At 48.6% G+C, this 27511-nt stretch overlaps 1 protein-coding gene across 1 annotated transcript in view; it reads left to right on the top strand.

Annotated features, from left to right (window-relative positions):
- The window catches only part of LOC134013575 (transcription factor COE1-A-like), a 46824-nt gene that overhangs the window by 5071 nt on the left and 14242 nt on the right, over nt 1-27511 (top strand). Inside the window, 2 exon segments of the mRNA XM_062453076.1 lie at nt 3548-3621; nt 7648-7737. Coding sequence (XP_062309060.1) covers nt 3548-3621; nt 7648-7737 — 164 coding nt within the window.

Below are 27511 nucleotides of genomic sequence, written 5' to 3'. Positions count from 1 at the left end.
GTGTGTGCGTGTGTGTCGGTTTGGGAGGTATGAGCCTTTGGTCACACGCTAAACCAATGATTAAGGAGCAGTGTCACTCCAAAGTCTATCAGAATAGGGCACACACACACCAGCATGCAGAAACACACACACACACACATGCACACACACTTTCAAACACACTCTGTCACTGTCCTGTGCCTGTGTGTGATGTTGTTTTTTCCTGTTTGCCGTCCTCCGAACTCCACTCTGAGCTCTGTGTGTGTGGTGTGTGTTTGCAAATGTATGTGTGTGTGAGGGACTCTCTACAGAGATAATGGAACTCTAACAGGTGGTCTAACTACAACAAGGCAGTGTTATGAGATAGAGAGACAGAAAGGTGGAGACAAACACATGGAGAGACAGCGAGTAAGGGAGAGAAAGGTGGGGCAGAGAGGGAGACAGAGGCAGAGAGAAAGTAAGGGAGGGGGAGAAAGAGAAAGAAAGGGGCAGAGAGAGAAAGGGTATGGAGAGAGAGAAAGAGAGAGGGAAAGAGAGGGAGAGAGAGGCAGAGCGAGAGAGAGAGAGAGAGAGAGAGAGAAAGAGAGAGAGAGAGAGAGAGAGAGAGAGAGAGAGAGGGATATAGAGAGAGGGAGAGGCAGAGAGAGAGAGAGAGAGAGAGAGAGAGAGAGAGAGAGAGGGGAGGTATAGAGAGAGGGAGAGGCAGAGAGAGAGAGAGAGGGGAGGTATAGAGAGAGGGAGACAGGTAGAGAGAGAGGGGTCTATATATATATATATATATAGAGAGAGAGAGGTAGAGAGAGAGAGAGGTTGCTGTTGGAGGGCGTATTAGAACCCCTCTTCAGAGGTTGTTGTCATCTCTTGTCTCTCGGAGCATGGTGCATGATGGAAGAAATTCTGTCATGCCCTGATGACACGCTGTCACATGACTGCAGCAGAGCATGGCACCATCGCTTCTTTGAAGCGTGTTTACAGCTCAGAGTTTACACGCCTCACATGCCAGGCGCCTGATCAAACACACACTTTCTACACGGCTAAACTGGCCACAACACACCTGGCAGCTTTGAGGAGACATGTCTTAAAAGTGTAATGAACCTGTATTATACATGCATTAAACATGTATTAAACATGTCTGCATGTGTGTATGTGTGTCAGGGGTGTGTTACTCTCTATAAACATGTAGTAAACAGGAAGTGTTTTCAAAAGGCATGGCTTCTGTGTTAAGACTTATTGAGATCACCTCATTGCTCTGGAGCACTGAAAGATTGTCAAAAAACAAAACAGAAACAAACGTTTCCCTCTCTGACTGTGATGGTGGTTGTGGTCATTCAGGGTTAGAGAGGGTGAGGTGGTTGTGGTTGCTTGGGGGGGTCAGTCAGTCTGGAGAGTGTCTGTCATCACCTCTTCATCCCCCAGGTCAAGACCACCTCTCCTGGAGGCTCTGTGTGTGTTGCTAGGGATCATGGGTCAAGATACAGGGGTCAGAGGTCAGGATGGATTGAGATGTCACTTAGCAAGGCCTGTGAGAGGCAGCCAGAGAGAGAGAGAGAAAGACAGAAGGAAAGAGAGAGGGAAAGAGAGAGGGGGCAGAGGGGGGAGAGAGAAAGAGAGCGCAACCACCTGGCTGAGAGACTGAGCTGGGACACCATGTTTATTTTCAATGCTAATGATTTTGCTTCCTGCTTGCTGCCGAGGACTTCCTGTTTCCACCTCGACCAGAAAACAATCCAGGCAGTTCTTTTCTTGGATCAGTTTAGCATCTTGAAATATTTACTGACACTCAGAGTATCTTGATGTCTGGGTGAAAAAAATGGACCGTTTTTACATTCTTACACTAATTAAGAATTGTGTGTTTTTCTGGAGGTGTGTGAGGTTGGAAACGACATGGTGGAATACGTGTCGAGTCTGGTTTGCATGTGTGTGTGTGACAGGGTTCTTTTAGCCGTAACCCGGTCTAATCTGTCCTGTTAGGGAATAATGGCCTCTCTCTCTCACTCTCTCTGTCTTACTCTCTCTCTCTCACTCTCTCTGTCTTACTCTTTCTCTCTCACTGTCTCATTGTCTCCCCCTCTCTCTCATTGTATCTTCCTATCTATGTTGTCTCTTTTCCTCCTCTCCTCCTCTTCTCCTCCTCTCCTCTCCTCCTCTCCTCCTCTTCTCATCCTCTCCTCCTCCTCTTCTACTCCTCTCCTCCTCTCCTTCTCTTCTCATCCTCTCCTCCTCCTCTTCTCCTCCTCTCCTCCTCCTCTCCTTTCCTCTCCTCCTCTCCTCCTCTTCTCCTCCTCTCCTTCTCCTCTCCTCTCCTCCTCTTCTCCTCCTCTCCTTCTCCTCCTCCTCTTCTCCTCCTCTCCTCCTCTTCTCCTCCCCTCCTCCTCTCCTCCTCCTCTCCTCCTCCTCCTCTCCTCCTCTTCTCCTCCTTCTCTCCTTCTCCTCTTCCTCCTCTTTCTTATTGTCTCAGCTTTGTTCTCACCCCTCCGCCTCTCTGTCACCCACACACACGCACACGCACCTACACACACACACACATATACACACACATACACACACAGAACATATTCCTCCTGTGTGACTGACACCTAAAAATCGTGCCAACTCTGACTAGTTGTGATATCATGACTCACACATTTGCAATAATCCCAGCATGCTTCGTAATCACACATCAAGGTGCTGATGTCAACATCAGAGTTTGAAAGATTAACATCAAACTCTCCTCTCCTTAGCCCTGAATAGGAGAGTTATATAGGAGTAGGAAAGGAGAGGGCAGGGGGGGAGGGCAGGGGAGGGAGGGGAGGGTCTGAACAGTTCGATGTCCTAGCTGAGATGTTGGGCCGAATCCCACAGTTTTCCCACGACACACACTGCTATTCATTAAACATCCCCTTCTCCTCCCCCCTCCTCACCCTCCTCACCCCAACTCTACTGGACCCTTAGCCACAGGCAGTAAATACAACATAAACCTCTCAGCACTGCTCTTACTCTGGACATGTTTGTGTGTGTGTGTGTGTGTGTGTGAGAGAGAGAGAGAGACAGAGAGAGGGCGTGTGAATGTGTGTGTGTGTGTTTATGTGTTTCCCATCACTTCAATTCCTGGATGGAGAATGTGTGTGTGTGTGTGGGGCTGAGTGAAAATATGGAACAGTAAAATGTGCTTTAGCAGAACATCAGTCCAAGAGGACACGCACACATGCACGCACGCACACACAGATGTTAGTGAGAACACACTTGTGATCTGGCTCTCTTTACCAGACTGATGCATATGCGATGAGTGACTGAACCAAGTGATAACCACTGCCCATAACAATTCAATCTAAATCCCATAATAATTAAATACATCCCACAATAATTCAATAGACATCTCATAAGAATGTCAGTATACATCCCATAACAATTCGATATTTACATAACATAATAGTTTTAATGTATCTCATAATAATTCAATAGATATCTCATAATGAATACATAGACCTCCAGGTACATTAGCCCCCCTGCCTTCCCACCCAGCCCCTGGTCCTGCCCCTTGAAATCTTAACCTTTTCCTCTCCTCTTCCTGTTCTTCTTCTTCCTGCAGGCCATCATCTATGAAGGCCAGGACAAGAACCCTGAGATGTGCCGAGTGCTGCTGACACACGAGATCATGTGCAGGTAAAACACTACAACTTCCACGATGCACTTCGACATGTCCACACATGCTCAGTGCAGTTCAGATCTTGGTTGGGTTGACTCCACCTCACATCCCTTCCTTGTCAGACTCCCCACGTAACTAACCAGGTCACCCCTCCCTGCCTCTCTCTCCGCCAGTTCTGAATGCACCCAAAAAAGGAGGAGCAGAAAAAGAGGAGAGGAAGATTAGTTTTGCTATCAGATGTTGTTCCTTTAATTAAAATCAAAAGATGAATTTGTTTCTAACTGGGTTGTGAGGATAGACACTTCCCTATTTATAGAGGTATTTTAACAGCCCCCCACCCTTTCTTGATGAAGATGTGTGTGTGTGTGTGTGTGTGTGTGCGTGCGTGTGTGTGTGCCTATGTGTGTGTGATGGCTGGTTAATTGGGACATGCTGAAACTCATTAGTCAATCTGAATCCGCCTGTTGTTGTGCTGCTAACAAATGGGCCTTCCTCTGTACTGTGACTATGAAATATAGGCAAGGACACACACACACATGCACACACACACGCAAACACATGCACACTTTTCTTTTGAACCCTATTCCACAACCACATTTAACACATAAATTAAGTTGTTTTCCGACCTTTCTCTGTTCTTTATCTGTAACTTACTTTATAAATAGGTGTACACAGCCATTTGTAATTTTAACTATTGAAATATTACACACTAATGTTAGGAATTTGGGCCTGGCACTTTATCCAGTATGTATGCAAGAGTACCCTAAATTAAGACAGAGAACATTCTCTCTGTTCTCCGCTCCTTAAATCTAACTGATCTCTACGAAGTCTAATCGATCTTTATAAGGTCTAACAGAGGGGTCGGAAACCTATGTGATGTCATGATAATTTTTTTCTTAGAATAAATACTAAAATAGGGTGCATTGGGAGCCACAATGGGTGAAAATCTTGCTTTGAATTTCAGACGAAAAACACAGATATAGCTTATAGGTTAGGTTTTTATTGCCATCCATCAATTCAAAATAATAATAAAAAAAGCAAGATAACTCTAGTTCGTTTTTTGCCATATAAACCAGGCATTTTATTTTTAATTTGTTAATTTATAGACTACAGGTTTGTAAAAGGAAATTAGTCCAGCGGGTAATGTCTCACTGCAAATCAAACATATCAGTGTATTCTGTCGATATTTCTGTGGAGCCTAAGAGATCTCTAGACATTTCAATAGATCTCTATGAGGTCAAGCAGATCTCTATAGATGTTAACATATCTCTTTGGGGTCTAACAGATCTCTATAGTTCTCTTTAGGGTCTAACAAATCTCTATAGATTGTAACAGATCTCTTTAGGGTGTAACAGATCTCTCTATATTGTAACAGATCTCTTTAGGGTCTAGGTGGTTTGGAGTGGTTTCGTCAGGGAGTCCCCTCATGTTTTCGCCCTTGGAGATGAGACCCCCCCCCATCTGAAAGAGGGAGACATGCTGATTGTGCATTGGAGTTCACACACACACACACACACACACTCAAGCGCACATGCACAAGCGCACACACACACGCACAGTCTCAGTTAACAGCAGCAGAATGAGAGTCTGTTCCCCATTAATCAGTGGAGTTAATTGTCGCTGGCTACCATTAGCCATATGGTGCTCGGCCAGGCTGCCTCACACACACACACACACACACGCACACACCGTCAGCACCTAGCCCTCTCTTCTCTTCTTCTCTCCCCATATAAATAACTCCTCTTTCATATGAAGAGATTCTCAAGCGAGTGAAGTAGATTTGGGTGGGTGTTTTGGCTGGGGCTGAGGTTGGGGTTGAGGCTGACTGGGGCTGTGACAGTGTAGTCTGGGGGTAGTGTTGTGTGTGAAGGCTGTAGGCGTGTAGTGTTGTGTAGTGCTGGATTAAGAGGTGCATGTTATTGTGGTGTGTGTGAAGCTCTCAGGGCGTGGTGTTGTGCTGTGTTGTGCAGTGAGGGGGACCTTGACAGCTCTAGGAGACACAGAGCCTGACTGGGAGTACAACCCTGGTAATCAGACACACGGTTTGAGACAAGGTGTTGAGAAGCTCCCATCTCCTCTGCAGGAAGGAAGAAGGGAGATTAAAGAAGGGATTTGCTCCTGCTGTCCTGTGGGAGCGAGAGAGAGAGAGAGAGAGAGAGAGAGAGAGAGGGATGGAAGGAGAGAAAGAGGAAAATAAATATCCCCTCGACAACACTGGGTCGGGAGGTGAAGGGGGTGCTGACTGATTGTAGAGAACCCCCCTCCTCACCCCTCCTCACCCCTCCTCACTACTACCCCCCTCCTCACCCCTCCTCACCCCTCCTCACTACTACCCCCCTCCTCACCCCTCCTCACCCCTCCTCACTACTACCCCCCTCCTCACCCCTCCTCGCCCCTCCTCACTATTACCCCCCCTCCTCACCCCTCCTTGCCCCTCCTCACTACTACCCCCCTCCTCACCCCTCCTCGCCCCTCCTCACTACTACCCATCTCCTCACCCCTCCTCACCCCTTCTCACCCAGCCCAGCTCTACTATGGTCCAGTGGGACAATGGTGACCCAATTCAGATGGAAACGAGAGCTAGGGCAGAGAGAGACGGAAGGAGGGAGGCAGGGAGCGAGGGAGAGAGAGACAACTAGAAAGGAAGAGAGAGGGAGATAGAGAGAAAGAAAGAGAGAAAGAGGGAGAGATATGGAGAAAGAGAGGGAGAGAAAGTGAAAGAGAAAGAGAGAGAGAGAGGAGAGAGAGAGAGAGAGAGAGAGAGAGAGAGAGAGAGAGAGAGAGAGAGAGAGAGAGAGAGAGAGAGAGAGAGAGAGAGAGAGAGAGAGAGAGAGTGGGAAGGCTAGAGACGGTGCAGGGGATAATGAAATAAAGAATGGAAGGAGGGGGAATGAGAGCAAAACGAAAGAGAGAGAGGAAGAAAGAACAGAGAGTGAAAGAGACAGTGAGAGAAAAGCTACAGTACAAAGACCTGCAGCATCCCCTTCATCTCCTTCTTCTTGATTCTCAGTGTGTGTTCTCATCTCTGTTCTACCCCCCCACAACCCCTTCCCCCTCCCTGCCAGTGTATCGATCAGGCACTCAAATGGACAAGGCGAGGCTGGAAGGGTGGGTGGGTGCTGGAGAGAGGGGGGGATGGTGAGGTAACAGAGAAGATAGTGTGAGAGAACGGGGGGAGGGATGGAAGGATGGATGAAGTGACGTAAGCAGAGAAATGAAAAATGTCCGAAGAACTCACACTCAGCCCCAGCCCCAGCCTCACTCTCACCCCTACCTCACACTGAGCCTCAGCCTCACTCTGACCCCTAGCTCACACTCAGACCCAGCCCCAGCCTCACTTTTACCTCTACCTTCACATTCAGCCCCAGCCCCTGTCCCAGCCCCAGCCTCAACCCCAGTCCCAGCCCCAGCCCCAGGCTCAACCCCAGTCCCAGCCCCAGCCCCAGCCCCAGCCTCAACCCCAGCCCCAGCCCCAGCCCCATTCTCTCCTCCAGCTCCTCCACCAGATGTCCTAAGGAAATCTGAGATGTCCGAGCTGCTGTTGTACCCTGCCCCCTTCCACCCCTCTCTCCTCCCAGAACCTATCCCCACCCATAGACACCCCCCACCCACCCCACCCATACAACAAGAGGGTTGAGGGATGATTACCTGAGTCAGGTGATACTGGTGCCGCCCCACCCCCCAGAATGCACCTGTTGTCCATACCCACCCAGGCAGAGTCCTGAAAGACCCGTCTTTGTCTGTGTGTGTGTGTGTGTGTGTGTGTGTCCGTGTGTGTGTGTGTGTATGTGAAGACTGCTAGATAATACATGTCTGTCCCCATAGCCCCTCTGTTCACCTGGACACTTTCAGTGTTGCTAGAACAGACAGGTCGAGTGAGGTAGGGGGGAGGCAAGGGGGAGGTGTGGGGGAGATAAGGGGGAGGCCATCTTAGATCTGTAAACGTTCAACTAGACATTGTTACTGTGAGATTTGTCTCTAACCTGGATTCTTTTTCTTTCTCTCTTCTTCTCCCCCCTACCTCCCCCCCCCCCCCCCCCCAGTCGGTGCTGTGATAAGAAGAGCTGTGGAAACCGCAACGAGACACCCTCAGACCCGGTCATCATCGACAGGTATTGTCTCGCACTCCTCCTGTGTGTGTGTGTGTGTGTGAGTTTCTGTGTCTTTGGAAGCCTCCAGTATGTTTACGCTATGTGTGTGAGTGTTTGTGTATTTGAGGAGGTGCTTGTGTGTGTGGTGTGTGTGTGTCATGCTGTGGTGACTTAATGACTTTCAGTGGAACACACTTTTGAATTCATGTACTTCGAAGCATACTTGCTTGTGTACTTTCTTGTGTGTAAAGTGTACTTGTTAGTTGTCAATCTGTACTAGACCGGTGCATCATTATACTGATGAGAATCTTAGTCTTTCAGCTATGGATTTCTGTGCACACACATAACATACACACATGCACACACATACCACACATGTACATGCACACACACATACACATACACACACGTCGAAGGACATAGATGCACATCAGCTGTGCTGTTGCTCACTCAGCTGGGAGAGAAGCCCCCATACCTGGCTCACGTGTCCACACACACACACACACACACACACACACACACACACACTGTCACCGTTCTGCTTCGTTGGTCCAGAAAGGGTCAGTACTCCTGGGGGGCAGATGGAACATCCTACAACACACACACACACACATGTGCCCGTCACACACACCTTCAGACTTGACTGAGCAAACTGGGTTCATGTTGTCTGATTAGACCAGGAGACTGTTGTTGAGTTCTGTATCACACAGTCCTATAAAGAGATTCTATAGACATTCTATAGATTGGATTATGAAGGTGATTCTTTAGGTAGATTATATAGGAAGGTTGTATAGAGATTTTATAGAGATATTCTATAGAGGGAGATTCTAGATAGGGAAAGACTTTAGAGATGCAGTATTTTATTGGAAGGTTATATGGAGATTCAGTATTGTAAAGGGAGTCTATAGAGAGGTTTTTATAGTGACTACAGAGAGATTCTATAGTTAGATGTTATAGGGAGATTCCAGCCCGCTCGGCTTGTCTCATAAACCATGTTCTGAGGCCCGCAACACGGAATTCATGATTCATGCAATTTGACATGCAGTACGCTGAGGAGTTGCACAGTCAACATTAGCACCTTTCACTGATCAACCTTTATCGACATTTGGAGAAATTCCCCCTAAATTCGAGCACACACCAAGAAAAGCATCTTTGGGTCCACATGCATGTGTGAGCAAACGAATTATGAACTAAAAACCTGTCAAGGTCCTGAATAACCACCAACCAACCATCAAACTAGACCTTGCTTGTGCTACAGAGCAGATCACTGTATTGTCCTTCTCACTGGACTGCTTGTCAAGTCAGAGTTCACAGCTTTCTGTGTCAGAATATTCATGACTAAAATGACGATGTAGCTGACCATGGAATGTTACATTTCTCCAATTAAAAGTTATTAACAAGGAAACTACTTCACTTCTGAAATTTGAAGAACTTGGTTTAAAGGGTTTTCTGTGTGGCCTGTTGGGGTTATAATAGGCTCTAATATTTATTTGTGACAGTATTCACAGCCACAATGGACTTCATGGAATGTGACATTTCTAAACGAAATAGTTGTTTTAATCAGATTCGTCAAAAATTGATTGCATTTGAAGTACTTCTCAAGTGGATACAAATGATTCTTCTGTAGGTCTATGGTTGATTGATATCCTGAACAAAATTTAGACTACAACTGGTTAGACTTCCTGCTTTGATGAATAGACCTGTTGAAGTGTAGAGCATCGCTGTTGATGACATGAAATCATTAAAGACATGAAATGATGACATGAAATCCGTGAGAACCCATGTATTACACTGTATTACTAAAGAAGTCGAGCCCCCAAGTTTTTTCACACATTAAAACTTGGGCCCCTTCAAAAAGTTTGGACTCATCTATTCAATAGGGAGATTTTATAGGGAGATTTTATGGAGATATTCTATAGAGACACGTCTAAATGACAGACAGAGAGGTTATGTATTACTGTAAAAAGAAGATTCTGTAGATTATAGAGTTTTAATAAATGAATATAGAGCAGACCAAGGTTTTGGTGTGTGTGTGCATGCAGGTGTGGGGAGGATGTCCTCTACGTGTTGACTAGAGCCTCCCTGTGTTCCTCTGTCTCCAGAGGAGAAAGGTGATCACACCATCATTGCACTCATTCATCCTCCAGTCTGTCTCGCTCCCTCGCTCCCACAGCACAGGAAAATGGGTCATGGGAAAACAGAGAGAGAGGACAAAAACATGAAGGGGAAACATGAAGAAAAAAAACCCGACGAAAAATCACCTCCGTCTTTCTGGCTCTCTCTCCTTAATCCTGTCTTTCTGTTTTAGGCTGAGTTCTAAACGAGATGATAGGATCTTAATGGTGTCTTTTCGCTTCCTGTCATGGAAAACATCCTTATCCTCTCCTCGTCTCCTCCTTTCCTTCTCTTCGCAGCTGCTCAAACTCATCTCCTCTGCCGTGTGTGTTTGTGTGTGTGTGGGAGTGTGTGTGTGAGCTTGTGTGTGTGAACTCCTTGGAGTGCCATATGCTAGGACGACCTTTCTGTATATGAGTGGTGACCTCCACCAGCTTCTCCAAGATTATTTCAAATTATCCTGATCCCACTGACATGGACACAAAGACCTTCTGACATCTCTCCTCTCTTCTTCTCCTCTCCTCCTCTCCTCCTCTCCTCTCCTTTCCTCTATTGTCTTCCGAGGTGTCTGTCTCCCCCTTATCTCCCTCTTCTCCTTCCCTCCAACCCTCCCTCTATTTTTGTTATTCTGTTAGAGAAAGTCTAAGATGTGGATAAACAGTGGTGTCCCAAAGTGAGCTTTGATGGAACGTTTTCAAAGAGTAGACTTGTGTGTGTGTGTCTGACGGAAACACTGTGTGTCTCTGAGTGAGACAGAAGGAGAAAGATTGAGGGTGAGACAGAATGAGAGTGTGTGTGCATGTTTGGAGCTGAGATATATGAATACTGTATGTTTGGGTGTGTGTGAGATATGTATACTCCTGTGTGAGTGTGTGCGTTTGAGTATGTGTGTGTGTGTGGGTGCGTGTGTGTGTAAGTGTGTCTGTGTGAATGTGTGTGTGTGTGTGTGTGTGTGTGTGTGAGTGTGTTAATATGGTATCAGGACATCACCGCTCTGTTCTCGTTGGCTTGTCTCAGACTTCTCATCTTACACGATCTCCATTATGCCCTGGCCTGCAGGCAGTGCTGTGTGTGTGTGTGTGTGTGTGTGCGCGTGTGTGTGTGTGTGTGTGTGTGTGTGGGTGTGTGTGGGTGTATAGATCCCTGTATGTGGGCCTCATCCTTCGTCCTCTCACCTATCTTTAGTTACTGTGAACAGGACGGGAGCAGAGCAGAACACTGCCCTGCATGTTCTCCACACACACACACACACACACACACACACACACACACACACACACACACACACAAGCTCACAAATAATCTACACAATCTTTGTGTTCAATCTGAAACCTCTGTTGCAAGATGTGCTAGTTGTAACTATAAGGGAATTAGCATGTGTGTATATATGTGCGTGTATGTGTGTGTCAGTGTGTGTGTAAGAGTGTGAGTCGGAAGATTTGTTTTGTCTTTGTAAGGTTCACAAAGCCCCAGAAGAGAATGTCTCTCTCTTCTCTGTCCATCCCTTCCTCTTCCTCTCAACCCCCATCTTCCTCTCTCTCTCTCCCTCCCGTTGTTCTCTCTGTCCTCTCTCTCTCTCTCTCTTTCTCTCTTTATTTCTCTCCCTCTCCCTCTCCCTCCCTCCTTACCTCTTTCTTCCCTATCCCCTCTTTTCCCCTCTCTCCTCTTGCCCTTCCTTGTCCCCCCCCTCGGTTCCCATCATGCATTGCGATGTAGTAAGAGAGCACGGTGCATGCAAGGGGATGTGTCAGCCTGTTCACCCAGGAAGGAATGTGAGAGTTCCCGTGGATACCGTGGGACTTCCTGCCCCCCCCCTCCCCCCCAGGGTTGTTCTCAGCCCCTCTGCTGGCCTGACCCCACCCCAACCCCCTTCCACACACACACACACACACACACTCACACACACACAACCTCCACATCTGGATATCTGCTGTCTAACCAAAACAAGCAGAGAGAGAGGGGGAGTGATAGAGGAAGATAAAGCGAGAGAGTGGAAGGGATGAGAGGGTTTGTAGGGATGAGGGGGGGGGAAGGAGAGGGAGAGAGAGATGAGGCATGTAGTGGAGAGTATGCCCTTAAAAAGAACAGTAGAAGGTTTAGTGGTGTTAGTGTATGTGTGTGTGTGTGTGTGTGTGTGTGTGTGTGTGTCTGTGTGTGTGTGTCTGATGATCGCTATGTGACAGGCATGTATAATCTGTGGATTAGCTTAATCTGTATAGATAACAGTGAGGATTACAGCTCTCCAGTGTCCCATGCATGCATCATTCTCAAACTAGTAATTACACTGGAAGTTAATGGGATTCATTTCACTGTAAGGGAAAAAAGGACTGAAAAACCAAACCTCGATGTTGGTCGACCTGTGTGTGCATGCGTGTGTATGTGTGCGTTCGTTTGTGTGTGTGTTTGTTTTCCGTGTGTGCGTGTGTTTGTTTTCCGTGTGTGCGTGTGTTTTGTCCTGCTCAGCTTTGCCCTAGCAGAGGGCTACTGCGGGGCTGAAGTCTGCCCAGATTGATCCTCTATTGTCCTGCAATTAGACAGCAACAACATGGAGAGGGAAGGGGGAGGGAGGGAGGGAGGGAGGGAGGGAGGGAGGGAGGAAGAATCAGAGAGGAGGAGAGAGAGAGGTGGGCATGGGATGGAGGGAGAGACAGAGGGAGAGAGAGACAACTGGGTTTATCCAGTCTGAATCTCTCAAGCAATCCCCAATGTAAGTGTGTATTTCTGTGTGCGTACGTGTGTGCGTACCTTGTGTGTCAGTGTTCTCTGTGTGTGTGTTTGTTTTCCAAATGTGTATGTGTGTGTGTGTGTGTGTGTGTGTGTATGTGTGGCCCACTTAATCCTTGTTAGAGTAGGTGTCCTCTTCAAGCTAATGCAGGGTTAACAGTAGGCTGCTCATTGTTGACAATGCTATCACACGCCTGAACAAGCCCCAAAGAAATGTATTCACTCTCCCTTGTGTGTGTTTCCGTGTGTGTGTGTGTCTGTGTACTTTGCTCTTTTTTTTTCACCTGCTCTCCCTAGCTCCTTCTCTCCCTCTCACTCCATCTCTCAATCACTCAGTTGCTACGGTTTGAAAACAGTTTTTCTACTATTCACTGCCTTTTTCAGGGAATCTCTCTCTCTCCCCCCCCCCCCCCCCTCTCTCTCTCTCTCTCTCTCTCTCTCTCCTTCTCTGTCTATCTCTCACTGCCTCTGTGCTCTCTCCTCCTCTCTCTAAGTCACACTCTCCTCCCCTCCCCTCGCCTCTCCTCTCCCCCCTTTTTCTTTCTCTTGTTCTTTCTCTCTCCCCCTCTTTCAGTCTCCTTTTCTTTCTCTCCCCCTTTCTCTCTCTTCTTCTCCACATCTTCTCTCCTCCTCCCCCTCTCCTCCTCTCCTCCCAGGGCCTACCTACCTCACTGATCACTGTGTGAGTGTGTGTGTGTTTGTGTGTTTGGGGGGCCTCTCAGCTCATATACTGTGCTTGCAGGACTAAGGGGGGGTCACATTGGGGTGTAACTGGGGCGGGGTAACAGTGGATTTGACGAGAGGAGAGAAGGAGTGAGGCGAGGGAAGAGGGGGGAAGGTTTTATATGTATGGGGGTGTGAGGATAGAGAAGGGGGGTTGTTCCTGGAGGAGATAAGAGTTGCTGACTGGAGACTGGGGAGTCCTGTCAATCACAGACGGGGGGAGCAAGCGAGGGTGGGGCACAATCTGTCAATCACTCAGCAGCTGAGGGGTGGGAGGGGAGGGAGGGGAGGGAGGGAGGGAGGGAGGGAGGGGAGGGAGGGAGGGAGGGAGGGAGGGGGGGAGGGAGGGAGGGGGGGAGGGAGGGAGGGAAGGAGGTGGAGGGGTGGCTTGCTCTTTTTTCATGTGAATGGGAGGAGAAAAATAAAGAGGTATGACACACACATAGCGCTTGTTGTTGCATTTGTTTGTATCATGTGTGGCAAAGCAGGTTGGATCCCCTTGAACCACAAACAGTCCTTTTGTTCTGATGGTAGTGTGGTGTGGTTCAGCTGGAGGCTTCAGTCCCCCCCCCCCCTCCCCCCCCCCCTCCCCACCCCTCCCCAGACGGACAGGAAGTTGTAACTGATCCAACTTCCCTTCTATGGACCTGGGGTTGTTGTCTCTCCCACCAGTCAGCCAGGAAGTCTCCCTCCCCTCCAGATGATGTCACTTCCTGCTGGGCGTTGGGGTGTGTCAGAGGTCAGGTGACCTTGGCCTGACAGATGTGGTGGTCGTAAGGGTTCAAACTTCTGATGTGAGTGTGTGTGTGTAAACTCAGTACACACTCAGTACACGCTAGCTCTATCAAACACACACACACACACACTCAAAACATGCTAATTCTCTTTTCACTTAAACACACACACACACCTGGGGTTTCACTAATCTCATTAGCTCACAGACTGAGATCACAGACCCTGGCACCTCACTGATGCTTTTTCCAACAACTCACACACACGCACACACACACACACTGTGCCCTACTTCCTAAAATACCTCTGCCTCCCTGGCATCAGTGCTCATACAACTGTCACTCTGACAGAAACACTGACTGACTGCACTCTCTCTCTCTCTCTCTCTCTCTCTCTCTCTCTCTCTCTCTCTCTCTCTCTCTCTCTCTCTTTCTCTCTCTCTGTGTCTCTGTCTGTCTTCTCTCCCCTTCTCTCCCCCTTTGTATCTCTAAAGAGTTTCCCAGTTCATGTACATGTGCTCTTCCTGACTGTGAACCATATTGTCATGGTTATCTAGACTAGGGTTAGGGGTATCATGGATCTAGAACAGGGTCTAGACCAGTGTTAGGGGTATCATGGATCTAGAACAGGATCTAGACCAGGGTTAGGGGTTTCATGGATCTAGAACAGGGTCTAGACCAGGGTTAGGGGTTTCATGGATCTAGAACAGGGTCTAGACCAGGGTTAGGGTTTTCATGGATCTAGAACAGGGTCTAGACCAGGGTTAGGGGTATCATGGATCTAGAACAGGGTCTAGACCAGGGTTAGGGGTATCATGGATCTAGAACAGGGTCTAGGCCAGGGTTAGGGGTTTCATGGATCTAGAACAGGGTCTAGACCAGGGTTAGGTGTTTCATGGATCTGGAACAGGGTCTAGACCAGGGTTAGGGGTTTCATGGATCTAGAACAGGGTCTAGACCAGGGTTAGGGGTATCATGGATCTAGAACAGGGTCTGGACCAGGGTTAGGGGTATCATGGATCTAGAACAGGGTCTAGACAGGGTTAGGGGTATCATGGATCTAGAACAGGGTCTATATCAGGGTTAGGTGTATGATGTCTAGCTGTATCATGATCAGGGAGGTCTACTGTAGATGTTTGAAGAACAGGGAACACTAACATGTGCCACTTTCATTTTAAGGGAAAACCCCCATAACACACACACATGCACACACACACATGCACACACACACACATGCACACAAACACACACACATGCACACACGCTCCAGGCCCATTGTTGTGTTTCGATTCCACTTCCTGTGGGGAAAGGTCACTGGCTGCTCTCTGTTGTGAATAATTCATATCATTGACTTTATGTCAGCCGTCAGTGAGAGAGAGAAGGAGGGAAAGAGAGAGGAAAGAGAGAAAAGAGAGAGTAGAGGGAGAGGATGGAAACAGAGAGAGAGAGAGGAGAAAGAGGTATGGAAAGAGAGAGCAGGGAGTGAGAAGGGAGGGAAATAGAGTGGAGGGAGAGGGAGAGGAGAAAATGAGAAGGGAAGAGATGGGCTGGAAGAGACCGAGAAAGAGAGAGGGATTGAAAGAGAGGGAGAGAGTAAGAGAGAGAGAGAAAGAGGGATGTTTTATTCATGGGTTTCAGGGTCTCCGCCTGCACCTGTTCAGCCATTAGGCAGCCATACATTTACATTCCATGCTAATTTAGTTTAACTGGGACCCCCGCACACACACACACACACACCCCGCTCCACGCTTAATTTTGTCTCAATAAAAGAACACCCCCTACTGCACACACACACCTCCCCCAAGCCCTAGTCCTCTCCTCTGTGTGTGTGTGTGTGGTCTAGGCTGTCTGAGGTTAGTCTGAGAGGTAGGGGGTGTCAGAGTTAAGGTCTTGGAGACAGACTAGTCCAGGAACAGCAGGTTAGACACAACTCTGTTTGAAAAGCTTGACTCTGGAAATAAAGAGATTGGGGGCCAGAGGAGTTTATGCAATTATCTGAGAAATAGTATGTGTGTGTGTGCTTGTGTGCGACTGGAGAAGGGACCGCCACGGCATTGCCATAGGGCATGTTCTACACAGATGTGCCCCTCTCACCCCTCTCAGCCCTCCCCCTCCTTCTTAGCCCCTCAGGCCTCACCTTCAGAGCAACCAACAGGCTCGGTCACAGAGATCACTCACCCCTCCTTCTGTCCTCTACAACACACACACACGCATGCACACACACACACGGACGCACACACACACGGACACACACACGGACGCACGCGCGTGCTTGGATGCCCACACCCAAATGTGCATGAACGCGCACTCCCACGGCTGCAAGGAAGCACTGTCTGTGTATTAGAGAGCGAGAGTGTGCATTGCTATGTGTAGGTCTGCATTAGGTTCAGACCAGGGTTAGGTAGCTAGGTTGTGACACCTCCCTCCCTCTCCCTCTTTCTTCCCTTCCTCCCTCCCACCTTCCCTCCCCCTCTTTCCTTCCATACCTCTATCTCTGCATCTGTTCCTCTCTCTCCCTCTCCGTCCCCACTCTCTCTCTCTCCCCTCCATCCCTCTCCACTCTCCCTCCCTCGCTCCCTCCCAGCTTCCAGCTCCCTGTGGTGAGCTGATGTGGTGAGCTGATGCTGAAGACATGTGTGTGTGTGTGTGTGTGTGTGTGTGTGAGAGAGAGGTAAAGTAGCCTCTTGGTGTGTGATAGAGCTGTGGTTTAAAAGGCCCCTGGTCCCAAACACAGAGACCCTCTGACACACGGGCCATTAGTGAGGCACACACACACACATACACACACACACATCCATGCACTGTGGCTTGACCCAAAAGCCTGCTAGCCATGAATAAGACGCTGTTTAGAGTCCACACACACACACACCGCAGACCCTTGCTCCAGTCCCACCCAGTACAGTGCTGAGTGTGTATGATTAGCACTGCCATTAGAAAGCAAACAGAGAGTGTTCATCTGGAAACTCCCCACAGACTCTCCAACACACACAAACACACACACTTACAGACAGCATGCTGAGAATGTGTGTGTACATGCGTCTGTGACTGTGTACGAGGACGTGTGTGTTGGTGTAATTGTGCTTGTGTATATAATTTGACTAAAAGTGGAAAATGTATCACAGCACTCAATTTCTGCGTTCACCCAAAGCCTAAAACCAAACAGGGCCACGGGATGGATGTGTGTGTATTTCGGTGTCATGAAGCGTGTGCACGTGTATCTACGTGTGTTTGATGTGTTTCTGTGTGTGCGTGTCTACAGTATGTATGTGCGTGCATGTGTCTGTGTTTTTGGGTGTGTGTGTCTATATGCGTTTGTACCTGTGTTTGTGTGTTTTTGGTGTGTGTGTGTGTCTGTGTGTGTTTGTGTCTACGTGTGTTTGGTGTGGGTGTGTTTGTGTGTGGCTACGTGTGTGCGAGTGCGTGTGTGTTTGGTGTGTGTGTGTGCCAGTAGCAGACATGCTGACAGGGTGCTAGTGTAGAGCTGAAGCCCTCAGGTGTTGCTGAGTGAGAAGCACTACAACACCAGCCTGGAGCTCTACTGATACACAGCTCCCTCTCTCTCTCTCTCTCTCTCTCTCTCTCTCTCTCTCTCTCTCTCTCTCTCTCTCTCCTCTCTCTCTCTCTCTCCCTCTCTCCCTCTCTCTCTCTCTCTCTCTCTCTCTCTCTCTCTCTCCCTCTCTACCCCTCCCTCTATGTCTGTTTCTTCTGCTTCTCTTTTTCTGTTCTTTCAGGCTATCTCTATCACTATCTCTCTTTTTCTGTCTCCATTTCTCTCTGTCTCTATACGTCCCTGTCTGTCTCTCTCTGTATCTCTCCCTTTCTCACTCTCTCTCATTTCTAGCTTTCTTTCTAGTGTTCTCTTCCCCTCTCTTTTTGTATATCTCTCCCTCCCCCTTACTTTCTCTCTCTTTTTCTCACCGACCCTTTTCCACTCTCTCTCCTTTTTCTCTCTCTCCCTTGCTTTCTTGGAGAGGAGTATGCCCGGGGGGTTGTGGGTAACTATGACTGACTGGCTGAATATTTCACCTAGTTTAAACTGGCACTCTTCACTCTCTCCTTCCATCTTTCTCCAGCTTTCCCTCTACCTTATCCCCCTGCTCTCAATTTCTCCTCTCTACCCTCTCTATCTCTCCATCTCTGTGCTCTGTGGTCCAGGAGCTTGTGAGATGGAACTGTAGAATGAGGAGGAGAGGTGAGGAGAGGAGAGGAGAAGGGAGGAGTGGGGCGAAGAAAGGAGGTGGAGAGGAGATGGAAGAGAAGAGGAGAGAGGAGGAGGAGGTGGGGAGGACAGAGGGAAGAGGAGACAAGAGAGGAGGAGAGGGGAGGGGTGGAGAAAAGACAGGAGGTGGGGAGGAGAGGGAATCACTTCATTATTAATAGTCTGGTCCAGATAAAAACGCCAACCTTGTCTGATTTAACAGATGGATGCTCACACTGCCCTGTACTACCTACAGTGGAGAGACACCACACCATCATTTCCTCTGAGTGTGTGTGTGAGGGTAGGCGTTTGTGTGTGTGTAAGGGAGGGTATGTGTGTTTGTGTGAGGAAGGAGGATAGGTTGTTTATGTGTGTTTGTTTTGACCAAGATAGACAGGAGTATAGAAGAGGGAAGATTCTTGAGGTGTTTCTAACCCTAAGCCTAACCCTCATTCACAAAGATATACCCATTATGGTCTTGTAGTTGTTGTTGGTATTGTTGCTGTTTGTGTCGGTATTCGAGGGGTTATCACCCTGACTGCCTATCTGTCTGGAAGATTCTGTGTGTGAGGGGAGGCTCATGTGTGACAGTGAGTGTGTGTGTGCGTGTGTGTGTGGATCAGGGCTGTGAGGGGACAGGTTAGCGGTTCTCTTCCCACCCAGCCATCCAGGAAGACAGTCCCAGTGTCCTGCCGTGAGGTGCATTGTTATCTGAACCCCACCCCCACCCCCTTGCCCTCCCTCCCCACCCCTCTCCCTCCCCACTCTCTACAATCAATGGCCCCAAACACCACCTGTGTCGCCACCGGCAACACACAGCAGACGCCCAAACAACAACAAACATGGCCTCTAGTCTGCCTGCCTGCCTGTCTGGCTGTTTGTCTGGCTGGCTGTCTGACTGTCTGTCTGGATGTCTGGCTGGCTGTCTAGCTGTCTGGCTGTCTGGCTGTCTGACTAGTTGTCTGGCTGGGTGTCTGTCTGTCTGGCTGTGACTGGCTGTCTGGCTGTGACTGGCTGTCTGTCTGGCTGTCCGGCTGTCTGGATGTCTGTCTATCTGTCTGTCTGGATTGCTTGCTGTCTGTCTGGCTTATTGGCTTGCTGGCTATCTGTCTCTCGTTCACTTTCTCTGTGTGCTGCATCAGTGGACAGAGAGAAGGGTGAACAGGGGAATGTTTGGAAAAGAATGATAGAGAGTAGAGTGACAGAGGAAGAGAGAGAGTAGAAGGTATTACAGGGAGAGAGAGTGATAGAGTGGAGAGAGAGAAAGCAGGAGGGTGACAGAGAGAGTAAAAGGTGTTATCTCCGTCAGATAAAGCACTACCCTGTCAGCTGTCAGACGGCAGCTTACCCAGAGGTCAGGGGTCACAGCGAGCTTTCACAAGAGCACTAATCGATGAGCCGGCTGGCCCCGCCCACTTGAGGAGGGCTGGAGCCACCTGGGACCCAACGCTGTAACTGCTTGCCTCTGAGGTGTGTGTGTGTGTTTGTGTGCGTGCGCTGTGTGTCGGTGTGTGTACACGTGTGTGTGGTGTGTCAGTATGGTGGTGTGTGTGTGAGCATGTGACATATGTGTGATTTAAGTGTTGATGTGTGGTGTGTCCTCTGTGTGTGTGTCAGTGTGGGTCCTGTGTGTGGTGTGTCCTCTGTGTGTGTCAGTGTGGGTGCTGTGTGTGGTGTGTCCTCTGTGTGTGTGTCAGTGTGGGTGCTGTGTGTGTTGTGGGGGTTTGTGTTGTGGGGGTTTGTGTTGCCGGACCATATTGATCAATCTTTAGCGCAAGGGTCCTCAAACGTTTTTCTGCGAGGGACAGAACATTTTTCCTTTCTTTAATGTGGGGCCGGGTCGGTCTGCAACAGAAAATTGCATGGGCCGGTGTCACTACCAGTAGTATTGTGGAGAGTTTATTATGATTTTAAATGTATTTATTATGCTAGATTAGTTAATTATTTTGTTATGCACTGTACATCTGTACATATCATGGGATATATAGCCTATTAAAAGATCGTAATTACCTTTTTTAATATTCATTGCTATTGAAATCAAAACATTTACTTACGTACTTATACATATTCATCAGAGTTTTTTTGTCTCTGGCATTGTTCAGAGGGACGGTCCAAATGCGTATTCGGCCCACAGGCCGTAGTTTGGGGACCCCTGCTTTAGCGGGTGAAAATAATTGTGTCTGGATTTCTAGGATGACCCCCTCCAGAGTTAACACCCTGAACTCACTGCTGTGGGATGTGGGGGGGGGGGCTGGGAGTGGCTGGAGGCTGGTGGGAGAGGCTGGGGGGGGCTGGGCTGGAAGCTGGGTGCAGGCTTAGCCAGGTGTGTTCATCATTAGCCACAGGCTGCCTTCTTGGGCCCTCAGGGACCTGTGTGTGTGTGTGTGTGTGTGTGTGTCACTGAAGAAAGGTTAGTTAGGCTTGTGGCCTCAAACCAGGTGTTAGAAGGTCCAACTTTAGGTGTTTGGTGTCTAATGATGCTCTGTGTGTGTACGTGTGTGTGTGTTTATCCTCTAGGGATAGTTGACCTCTGCCCTTTCTCTATCTAAGGCTGTATGTGTGACTGCTAATAGGCTGGAGAGAGGAGGAAGAACCAGCTATGACTACCCTTCCATACATACCTACCTACCACACAGACGCGCACACACACACACATAGTCACACACCCACATACACACACTCACACACATGCTGTAGCCAACTCTCTATTAATCTCTCTCTGCTCCAATGTCTCTCTCTCCCTCTCTCTTTCATTTCATAGTGCAGCAGGAATGTTGGTCATAACCTAGCTGAGAGGTTTATAGTGATCCCTGTCTCTGCCTTAGACCTCATTACAGCCTCTGTCACTGACACACACACACACACACACACACATAAACAAACACACACATACACACATATAAACAAACACACACACACACACACACACACACACAGGGACACACACCCACACACACAGTTTACTGCTGGGTTGTTGTCTTTGGCCCTGGCTGGCATCTCCAGTTTATGGCTAGCTCTCGTTAGCTATGAACTCTGTTCCCTCTCAGGCCATTAGCTGCTTTAATTCAGCATCTTTGCCCATTTATTACATCTCTGTTTTGATATTTTAACACTCAGTTCCTTTATATGATGACTCAAAGGAAGTGGAAAGGTCTTCTTCCTGTCTCTTATCACACACCAAAGGAACAACCAAGGTTTAGTTAGGCCTCTCGGACAGGAAATGAGGTCACGTGGCATCTCATCATCCTGATTGGTTTATCTTCACCTTTAATTGGAATCAATAGGTTGAACATTCTACTGACGACTCCCAGAGTTCTGTCTTAATGCTGTCATTAGAACAGGGGATCTCAATCCCCCCCCCACACACACACACACAAATAAATATATACTATTAGGGCCTTTTTCTGAATTTGGCCGGTGTATGTGTGTGCGTGTGTGTGACAGGGGGTGTTCCAAGGGGCGGGGTGGCTGTTAAGCCCTAATAGATTGCTCAGTCAGGCTCCGCAGCGCCGGTTGCCATTAGCGATACATTCCTGACACTACTACCACATCCCTGATGTCACACGGTCAATTGGAGAGGAGGCAGCAGTCATCTGTCAGCCTTTACTACAGTTATCATTCACACACTCACACACGCACACACCCTCACACTGCCTTAGACACGCACACACAGACTCATGCCTTACATGCACACGCACACACACAGACACACACTCACAGGCACCCACACCGCCTTAGACACGCACACACAGACTCATGCCTTACATGCACACACACACACACACACACACAGACACACACTCACAGGCACCCACACCGCCTTAGACACACACACACACACCACCTTAAACTAACACCCACACATCAGTCTGCTCCCTAGCACACACAGACATACACACAGACTCACATACACACACAAACAAACACTCACGCACAAACCTCTCCTCTTTGACTTATGAGAGGAGTCAAAGAAAAACCGTGGTGGTTCATTGTAATATGATAGTTTATGTGTGTGTTTGAGTGTGTTTGATGGTGGATGTGTGTTAGTGTGTTAATGTATATAGCGTGAGTATGTTAGTGTATATGTGTGTGGGTGTGTATGTGTTAGTGTGCGTGCTAGTGTGTGTGTTACGGTGTGTGTTAGTGGATGTGTTAAAGTGTGTGTGTGTGTGTGTTTGTGTGGTCTCTCCTGGTTATGAATCATCTCTCTACAGTTTATTGGTAACTGAGCCACAGAGAGCTGTCTCAGTCCACAGCAGTGTGTCTGTCGACTCATGATATATGCTGCATGAGCAGGGACAGTACATTTACTCCTCCTCCTCCTCCATTCTGCTCTCCTAAACTCTTCTCCTTTCTCCTCCCCTCCTCCCCTTAGCTCTCTTCTCCCTAACTCTCCTCTTCTCCTCTCCTTTTCCCCTTCTCTTCTCTCCTCCTCTGGGTAGTAACTCAGTAAACTGGCTAGTTCTGAGATGCTAATTGGCTGAATTACAGCCAGGATTTATGCTGCGCTAACGAGCACCTGGGCCAGGGTAGAGCTAGTCTCCCTGGGTGAGGAGAGGGGATGAGAGGGGATGAGGATGAGGAGAGGGGTGGGCAGAGGAGAAGAGGAGGAGAGGAAAGGGGTGAGGAGGAGTGGGTGAGGAGAGTGATGAGGAAAAGGGGAGGAGAGGTGAGGAGGGGTGAGGGGGGATTAGAGGATGAGGAGAGGAGGTGATTAATGGCTGGTCTGGCTGGGGGTGCAGGGATTCTGGCTGGGTGGTGGGGGGTGGGGTCACAAATACTGGATATCTGGTAAAACTGGATCATAAATTCAGCTTTTTATCTCTCTCTGACGCCCCCCCCCCCACCCTCACTCACCTCACCCACCCTCACCCCATCACCTACCTTACCCACCCTCCCAGAGAGAGAAAGAAAGAGAGACAGTATGTGTGTGGGAGCATATAGTGTATTTGTGTTGTAGCAGAGATAGTGTTTGTTTCTGTTGTAGTAAAGGAAGTGTGTGTTATGCAGAGATAGCGTGTGTGTGTTGTAGTAGAGATTTTGTGTGTGTGTGTGTTAGCAGAGATAGTGTGTGTGTGTGTGTGTTAGCAGAGATATTGTGTGTGTATGTCAGCAGGGATAGTGTGTGTTGGAGTAGAGATAGTGTGTGTATGTTAGCAGAGATAGTGTGTGTTGGAGTAGAGATAGTGTGTGTATGTTAGCAGAGATAGTGTGTGTGTTGGAACAGAGATAGTGTGTGTGTTTAATGAACATCCAGGATCGTACAGCAGCACTTCCAGCCACAAACACGTCCAAACAAATCATCTGATGTGGGGAAACTGAGTGATGTTGTGACTGGAGACTCGTTCATCTCTCTCTCTCTTTCCCTCTATATCTCTCCCTCTCTTTCTTTCTTTCTTTCTTTCTCTCTCTCTCTCTCTCTCTCTCTCTCTCTCTCTCTCTCTCTCTCTCTCTCTCTCTCTCTCTCTCTCTCTCTCTCTCCCTCTCTCTCTCTCTCTCTCTCTCCTTCTCTCTCTCTCTTTCCCTGTAATTTACCAGTCTGAGAATCTGTGGTGCCTACAGATAGAGCTAGAGATAGAGACAGAAATAGAGAGAGAAAGAGATGATAGATAGATAGAGATTAAGAAAGAGAGAGTAAGAGGTAGAGTAAGAGAGTGACAGAGAGTAAGAGTAAGAGAGAGAGAGACCTATATGAGATGCATAGATGTGGAGGCGTGCGTGTTCTCTTCAGTGTGTGTCGGGTCTTTGTTCCATCTCCATTCCAGGTCCATAACAAACATACTATTAATAAATGTCATTGTGACATGAGGAGACCCCCCTCCACCCCTCCCCCCTAGGCAGCTCAGCACTGGAGTCCGAAACAAAGAGACTGCTGCTACAGGCCTGGGCCAGGTGGATGTAGAGCATATACAGGAATAGACTGGGTGGGGTGTGTGTGTGACAGGGTGGGACGAGGGTTGAACACCGCAGTAGGGGTGCTAATGTTGTTGTGATTGCTTCACACACAAATGCGCAAACACACACACACACACATCCACCAGCAACCCTGAGTAAACACACACACACACACACACAGAGTGAAACATAGGGGTTCCATGTTTCCCACCAGCAGGGTCAAACCCCCCCCCCCCCCCCAGCCAGCCTCACAAATGAGATTTCCATGCGGACAGGAAGTTGATTCTCTTGCCACTTCCTGTACAGAACATAACCCTTCTACTGACCTACGCTGCATTTAGCTGCCAGACAACCACCTCACCCCTGCCTTTCCCTCTCCTCACCCCTAACCCTCCCTCTTCTCACCCTCCCTCCTACCTCCTCCTTCCTCTCTCTCGTTTCTCCCACCCACTTGCTCCTCCCACCCTTCTCTCCTCACCCTCCCTCCTCCCTCTTTCTCCTACTGCCCCTCCCTCCCTCCTCTTACCCCACCCTCTCCCAGAACTATCATTGTCAGGTGATTTATCTGCCCCTGCATCTCTCTGGCATCCTGTCATGTAGATTATGGGTTATAATGATACAGCGTTTCCTGAAATACTCTCCTTCACACAGACACACAATGAAGAGCTTACAAGCATAAATACAGACTGTTCTGTTTGTCTCCTCTCCTCCTCCTCTCCTCCTCTGTCTATCCTCCATTTCTGCTCTGTCAGCCTTGTCTGTCCACCCTTGTCTCTGTCCTCTCCCTGTATTCCTCTCTCCTCCCTCTCTCCCTCTCTCCACCACCTCTCCTTCCTCCTTCTCCTCCCTCTCTTACTCTCTCCACTCTCCTCCTCCACCTCTCCTCCACCCCACTTCACCTCTCCTCTCCCCCTCCACCTCTTCGCTCTCTCCACCTGGTGAGGGAATGATTTGCGGGTGTTATAATTACGCAGGAGGGATGGAGTATGTGGGCAGGACAACCAGAGTCTGGAGCAACACCTGTGAACACAAAAACACATCAAACCTGATCAGGCCGGGGATGTAACAGTAGGAGGACAAGAGAAAACTTGAAATCAATAAAAGGAAAGAGGAAACAGAGAGGAAAGAGTGTAGGATGGAGGAGAGGAAAACTAAAGGGGAGGAAGATGCCAGATACTCCCAGTCATACATTTCTACTGTCCTGAGTGGAGGGACTATTTCACCTCAGGGAGGGATCTTGCAGGCCCAGGGTAGTGATGGGGCAGTCAGAGGTAGACAGGTGGAGGAGACACAGCAGAGCTGACTGCAGACTCACACTCGCATCCATCATGGTGGCCCTGGGCCCCCCAACCTTGCCCCCATCACAGAAATCAAGTGGCCCTCAGGTATTTGTTGTGAGAATTTAGGGGATGACAAGACTGCGCCATCTGTGTGATGCAGAGCAGGTCACCCGGAGATGATGTAATCCTGTGTGTGTGAGTGTGTTTGCATGTGTGAGTGTGTGTTATAGGATTTGGTGGGGCGTTAAAAAAGTTGAGTTGGTTCTCTTATCTGAACATTGAAATGGAATGTGATTGGAAGACTAACAGAGAGAGAGAAAGAGAGAGAGACAGAGGGGGAAGAGAGAGAGGGGGGGGAGAGGAAGAGAGGAAAAGAGAGAGGGGGGAGAAAGAGAGAGAGGGTGTGGAGGAAGAGAGAGAGAGGGGAGCTCTCTATGTTTTGACATTTGATTTGTTTGTCTCCATGCCAACATTCCTCTACTTGGAAAAAACTGTGTTGAAAGCCTGGGGAGTTTTGTAGCTGGAGCCCCATTACCTAAGTCAGGCAGTTAGGAAGACAGACAGACAGACAGACAGACAGGCAGGCAGGCAGGCAGGCAGGCACACAGACAGGCAGGCAGGCAGGCAGGCAGACAGTCAGGGAAACAGACAGACAGATAGGCCAGCAGGCAGACAGACAGGCAGACAGTCAGTCAGACAGTCGGACAGACAGACAGACAGACAGACAGGCAGGGCGTGTAGATTTCTTGTTTCTTTTTATAATTTGTTCAGGAAGAGTCGACAATCGGTGTTCTGTAATGAGGGCTGTGTGACAATGGTAGGAAAGAGGCTGCTGTGTGTCGGCCTCACACACGCCATTTCCCTCTCACTACCTCTCTGACCTTCACCAGGCATTCCAGTCCAGGTGGGGTCTGTATGTGTGTGTGTGTGTGTGTGTGTGTGAGAGAGAGAGAGAGAGAGAGAGAGAGAGAGAGAGAGAGAGAGAGAGAGAGAGAGAGAGAGAGAGAGAGAGAGAAAGAGAAAGAGAGAGAGCAGCTAGTTAGGGTAAGTTCCTGTGTATAGGTTGTTTGTTTGTATGTCAGCACACACGCATACACATCAGAAGTTGCTTCTATTTTTCTTTTGGCTCCTCTTCTTCTCTGTGTCTCTCTCCCTCTCTCCTCATCTCTCCCTTCCTCCTCCCACCCCTCTGTCCGAAAAGCCTTCGTCAGTTGTGCAGTCAATAAATTATTAGTCTTTTAAAAATCAGTGTTACCACGTGCAGCTTTACGATTGGCGATGTGGCCAGCCTATCCTGGAAGTGGAGTTCCGCCAAGAATTCCATGAACTTCCACAATATCTGCTGAACCATGGTGTTCTGTACCTGGATAAACCCCTTCTCTTCCTCCCTCTCTCTCTCCCTCCTTCATCTCTCTCTCCACCTCTCTCTCTCCCTCCCTCTCTTTCTCTCTCGTTCTTCACCTCTCCCTCCCTCTAGCTCGCTCCTTCTGTCTGTCCCTCTATCTCTCCCTTTTAGAGAGAGAGAAAAGGAAAGAGAGAGATAGAGGGGGAGAGGGAAAGAGCGAGGGAGCCTTTTGCTAACTGAACAATTTTCACACTCACCTCCCTAACCTTGCATGGGAAGTGCTTTTTTATTGACTCCCCCGTATTATAAATGTTGGACACTTTTTATGGCTTATTAAGGTTTTACAGCGAAGGGAAACTTGTGTTTTATTGGGTTAATTTGAAAAGAAAAGCTTGAACGCTGTATTAGCACTATTTTCCCCTCATCAAGGAGCCAGGGAGGACAAGGTCCACACACACACACACCGCTGAAGCTGGAGATTGGGGCCCGCACGCACACGTGTCAATGTGTGTGTGTATGTCAAACTGCTACATTTATTGGAGAAAAGGATGATCCTAGATTGTCCTCCAGATTCGGAACAAAAAATGAATGATCTGCTTGTTATGTTCTCTCTGTCTCTCCTTCCCTCCCTCTCTAACCCCTCCCTTTTCCTCTCTCTGCCCCCCTCTCCTCTCCTCCCCTCTCTGTTGTTCTTTTAGTTCAGGGACAACAATGATATTATTTATTGTGCTGTTTCAGAGCAGACTGGTTTAAATAACACTTGTCTGCCCTCCCAGATCTGCCTCTCTCTCTCTCTCTCTCTCTC

Source organism: Osmerus eperlanus, chromosome 27 (assembly GCF_963692335.1).
Source record: "Osmerus eperlanus chromosome 27, fOsmEpe2.1, whole genome shotgun sequence".
Classification (NCBI taxonomy): domain Eukaryota; kingdom Metazoa; phylum Chordata; class Actinopteri; order Osmeriformes; family Osmeridae; genus Osmerus; species Osmerus eperlanus.
This window is presented reverse-complemented; position numbering and strand designations above follow the sequence as displayed.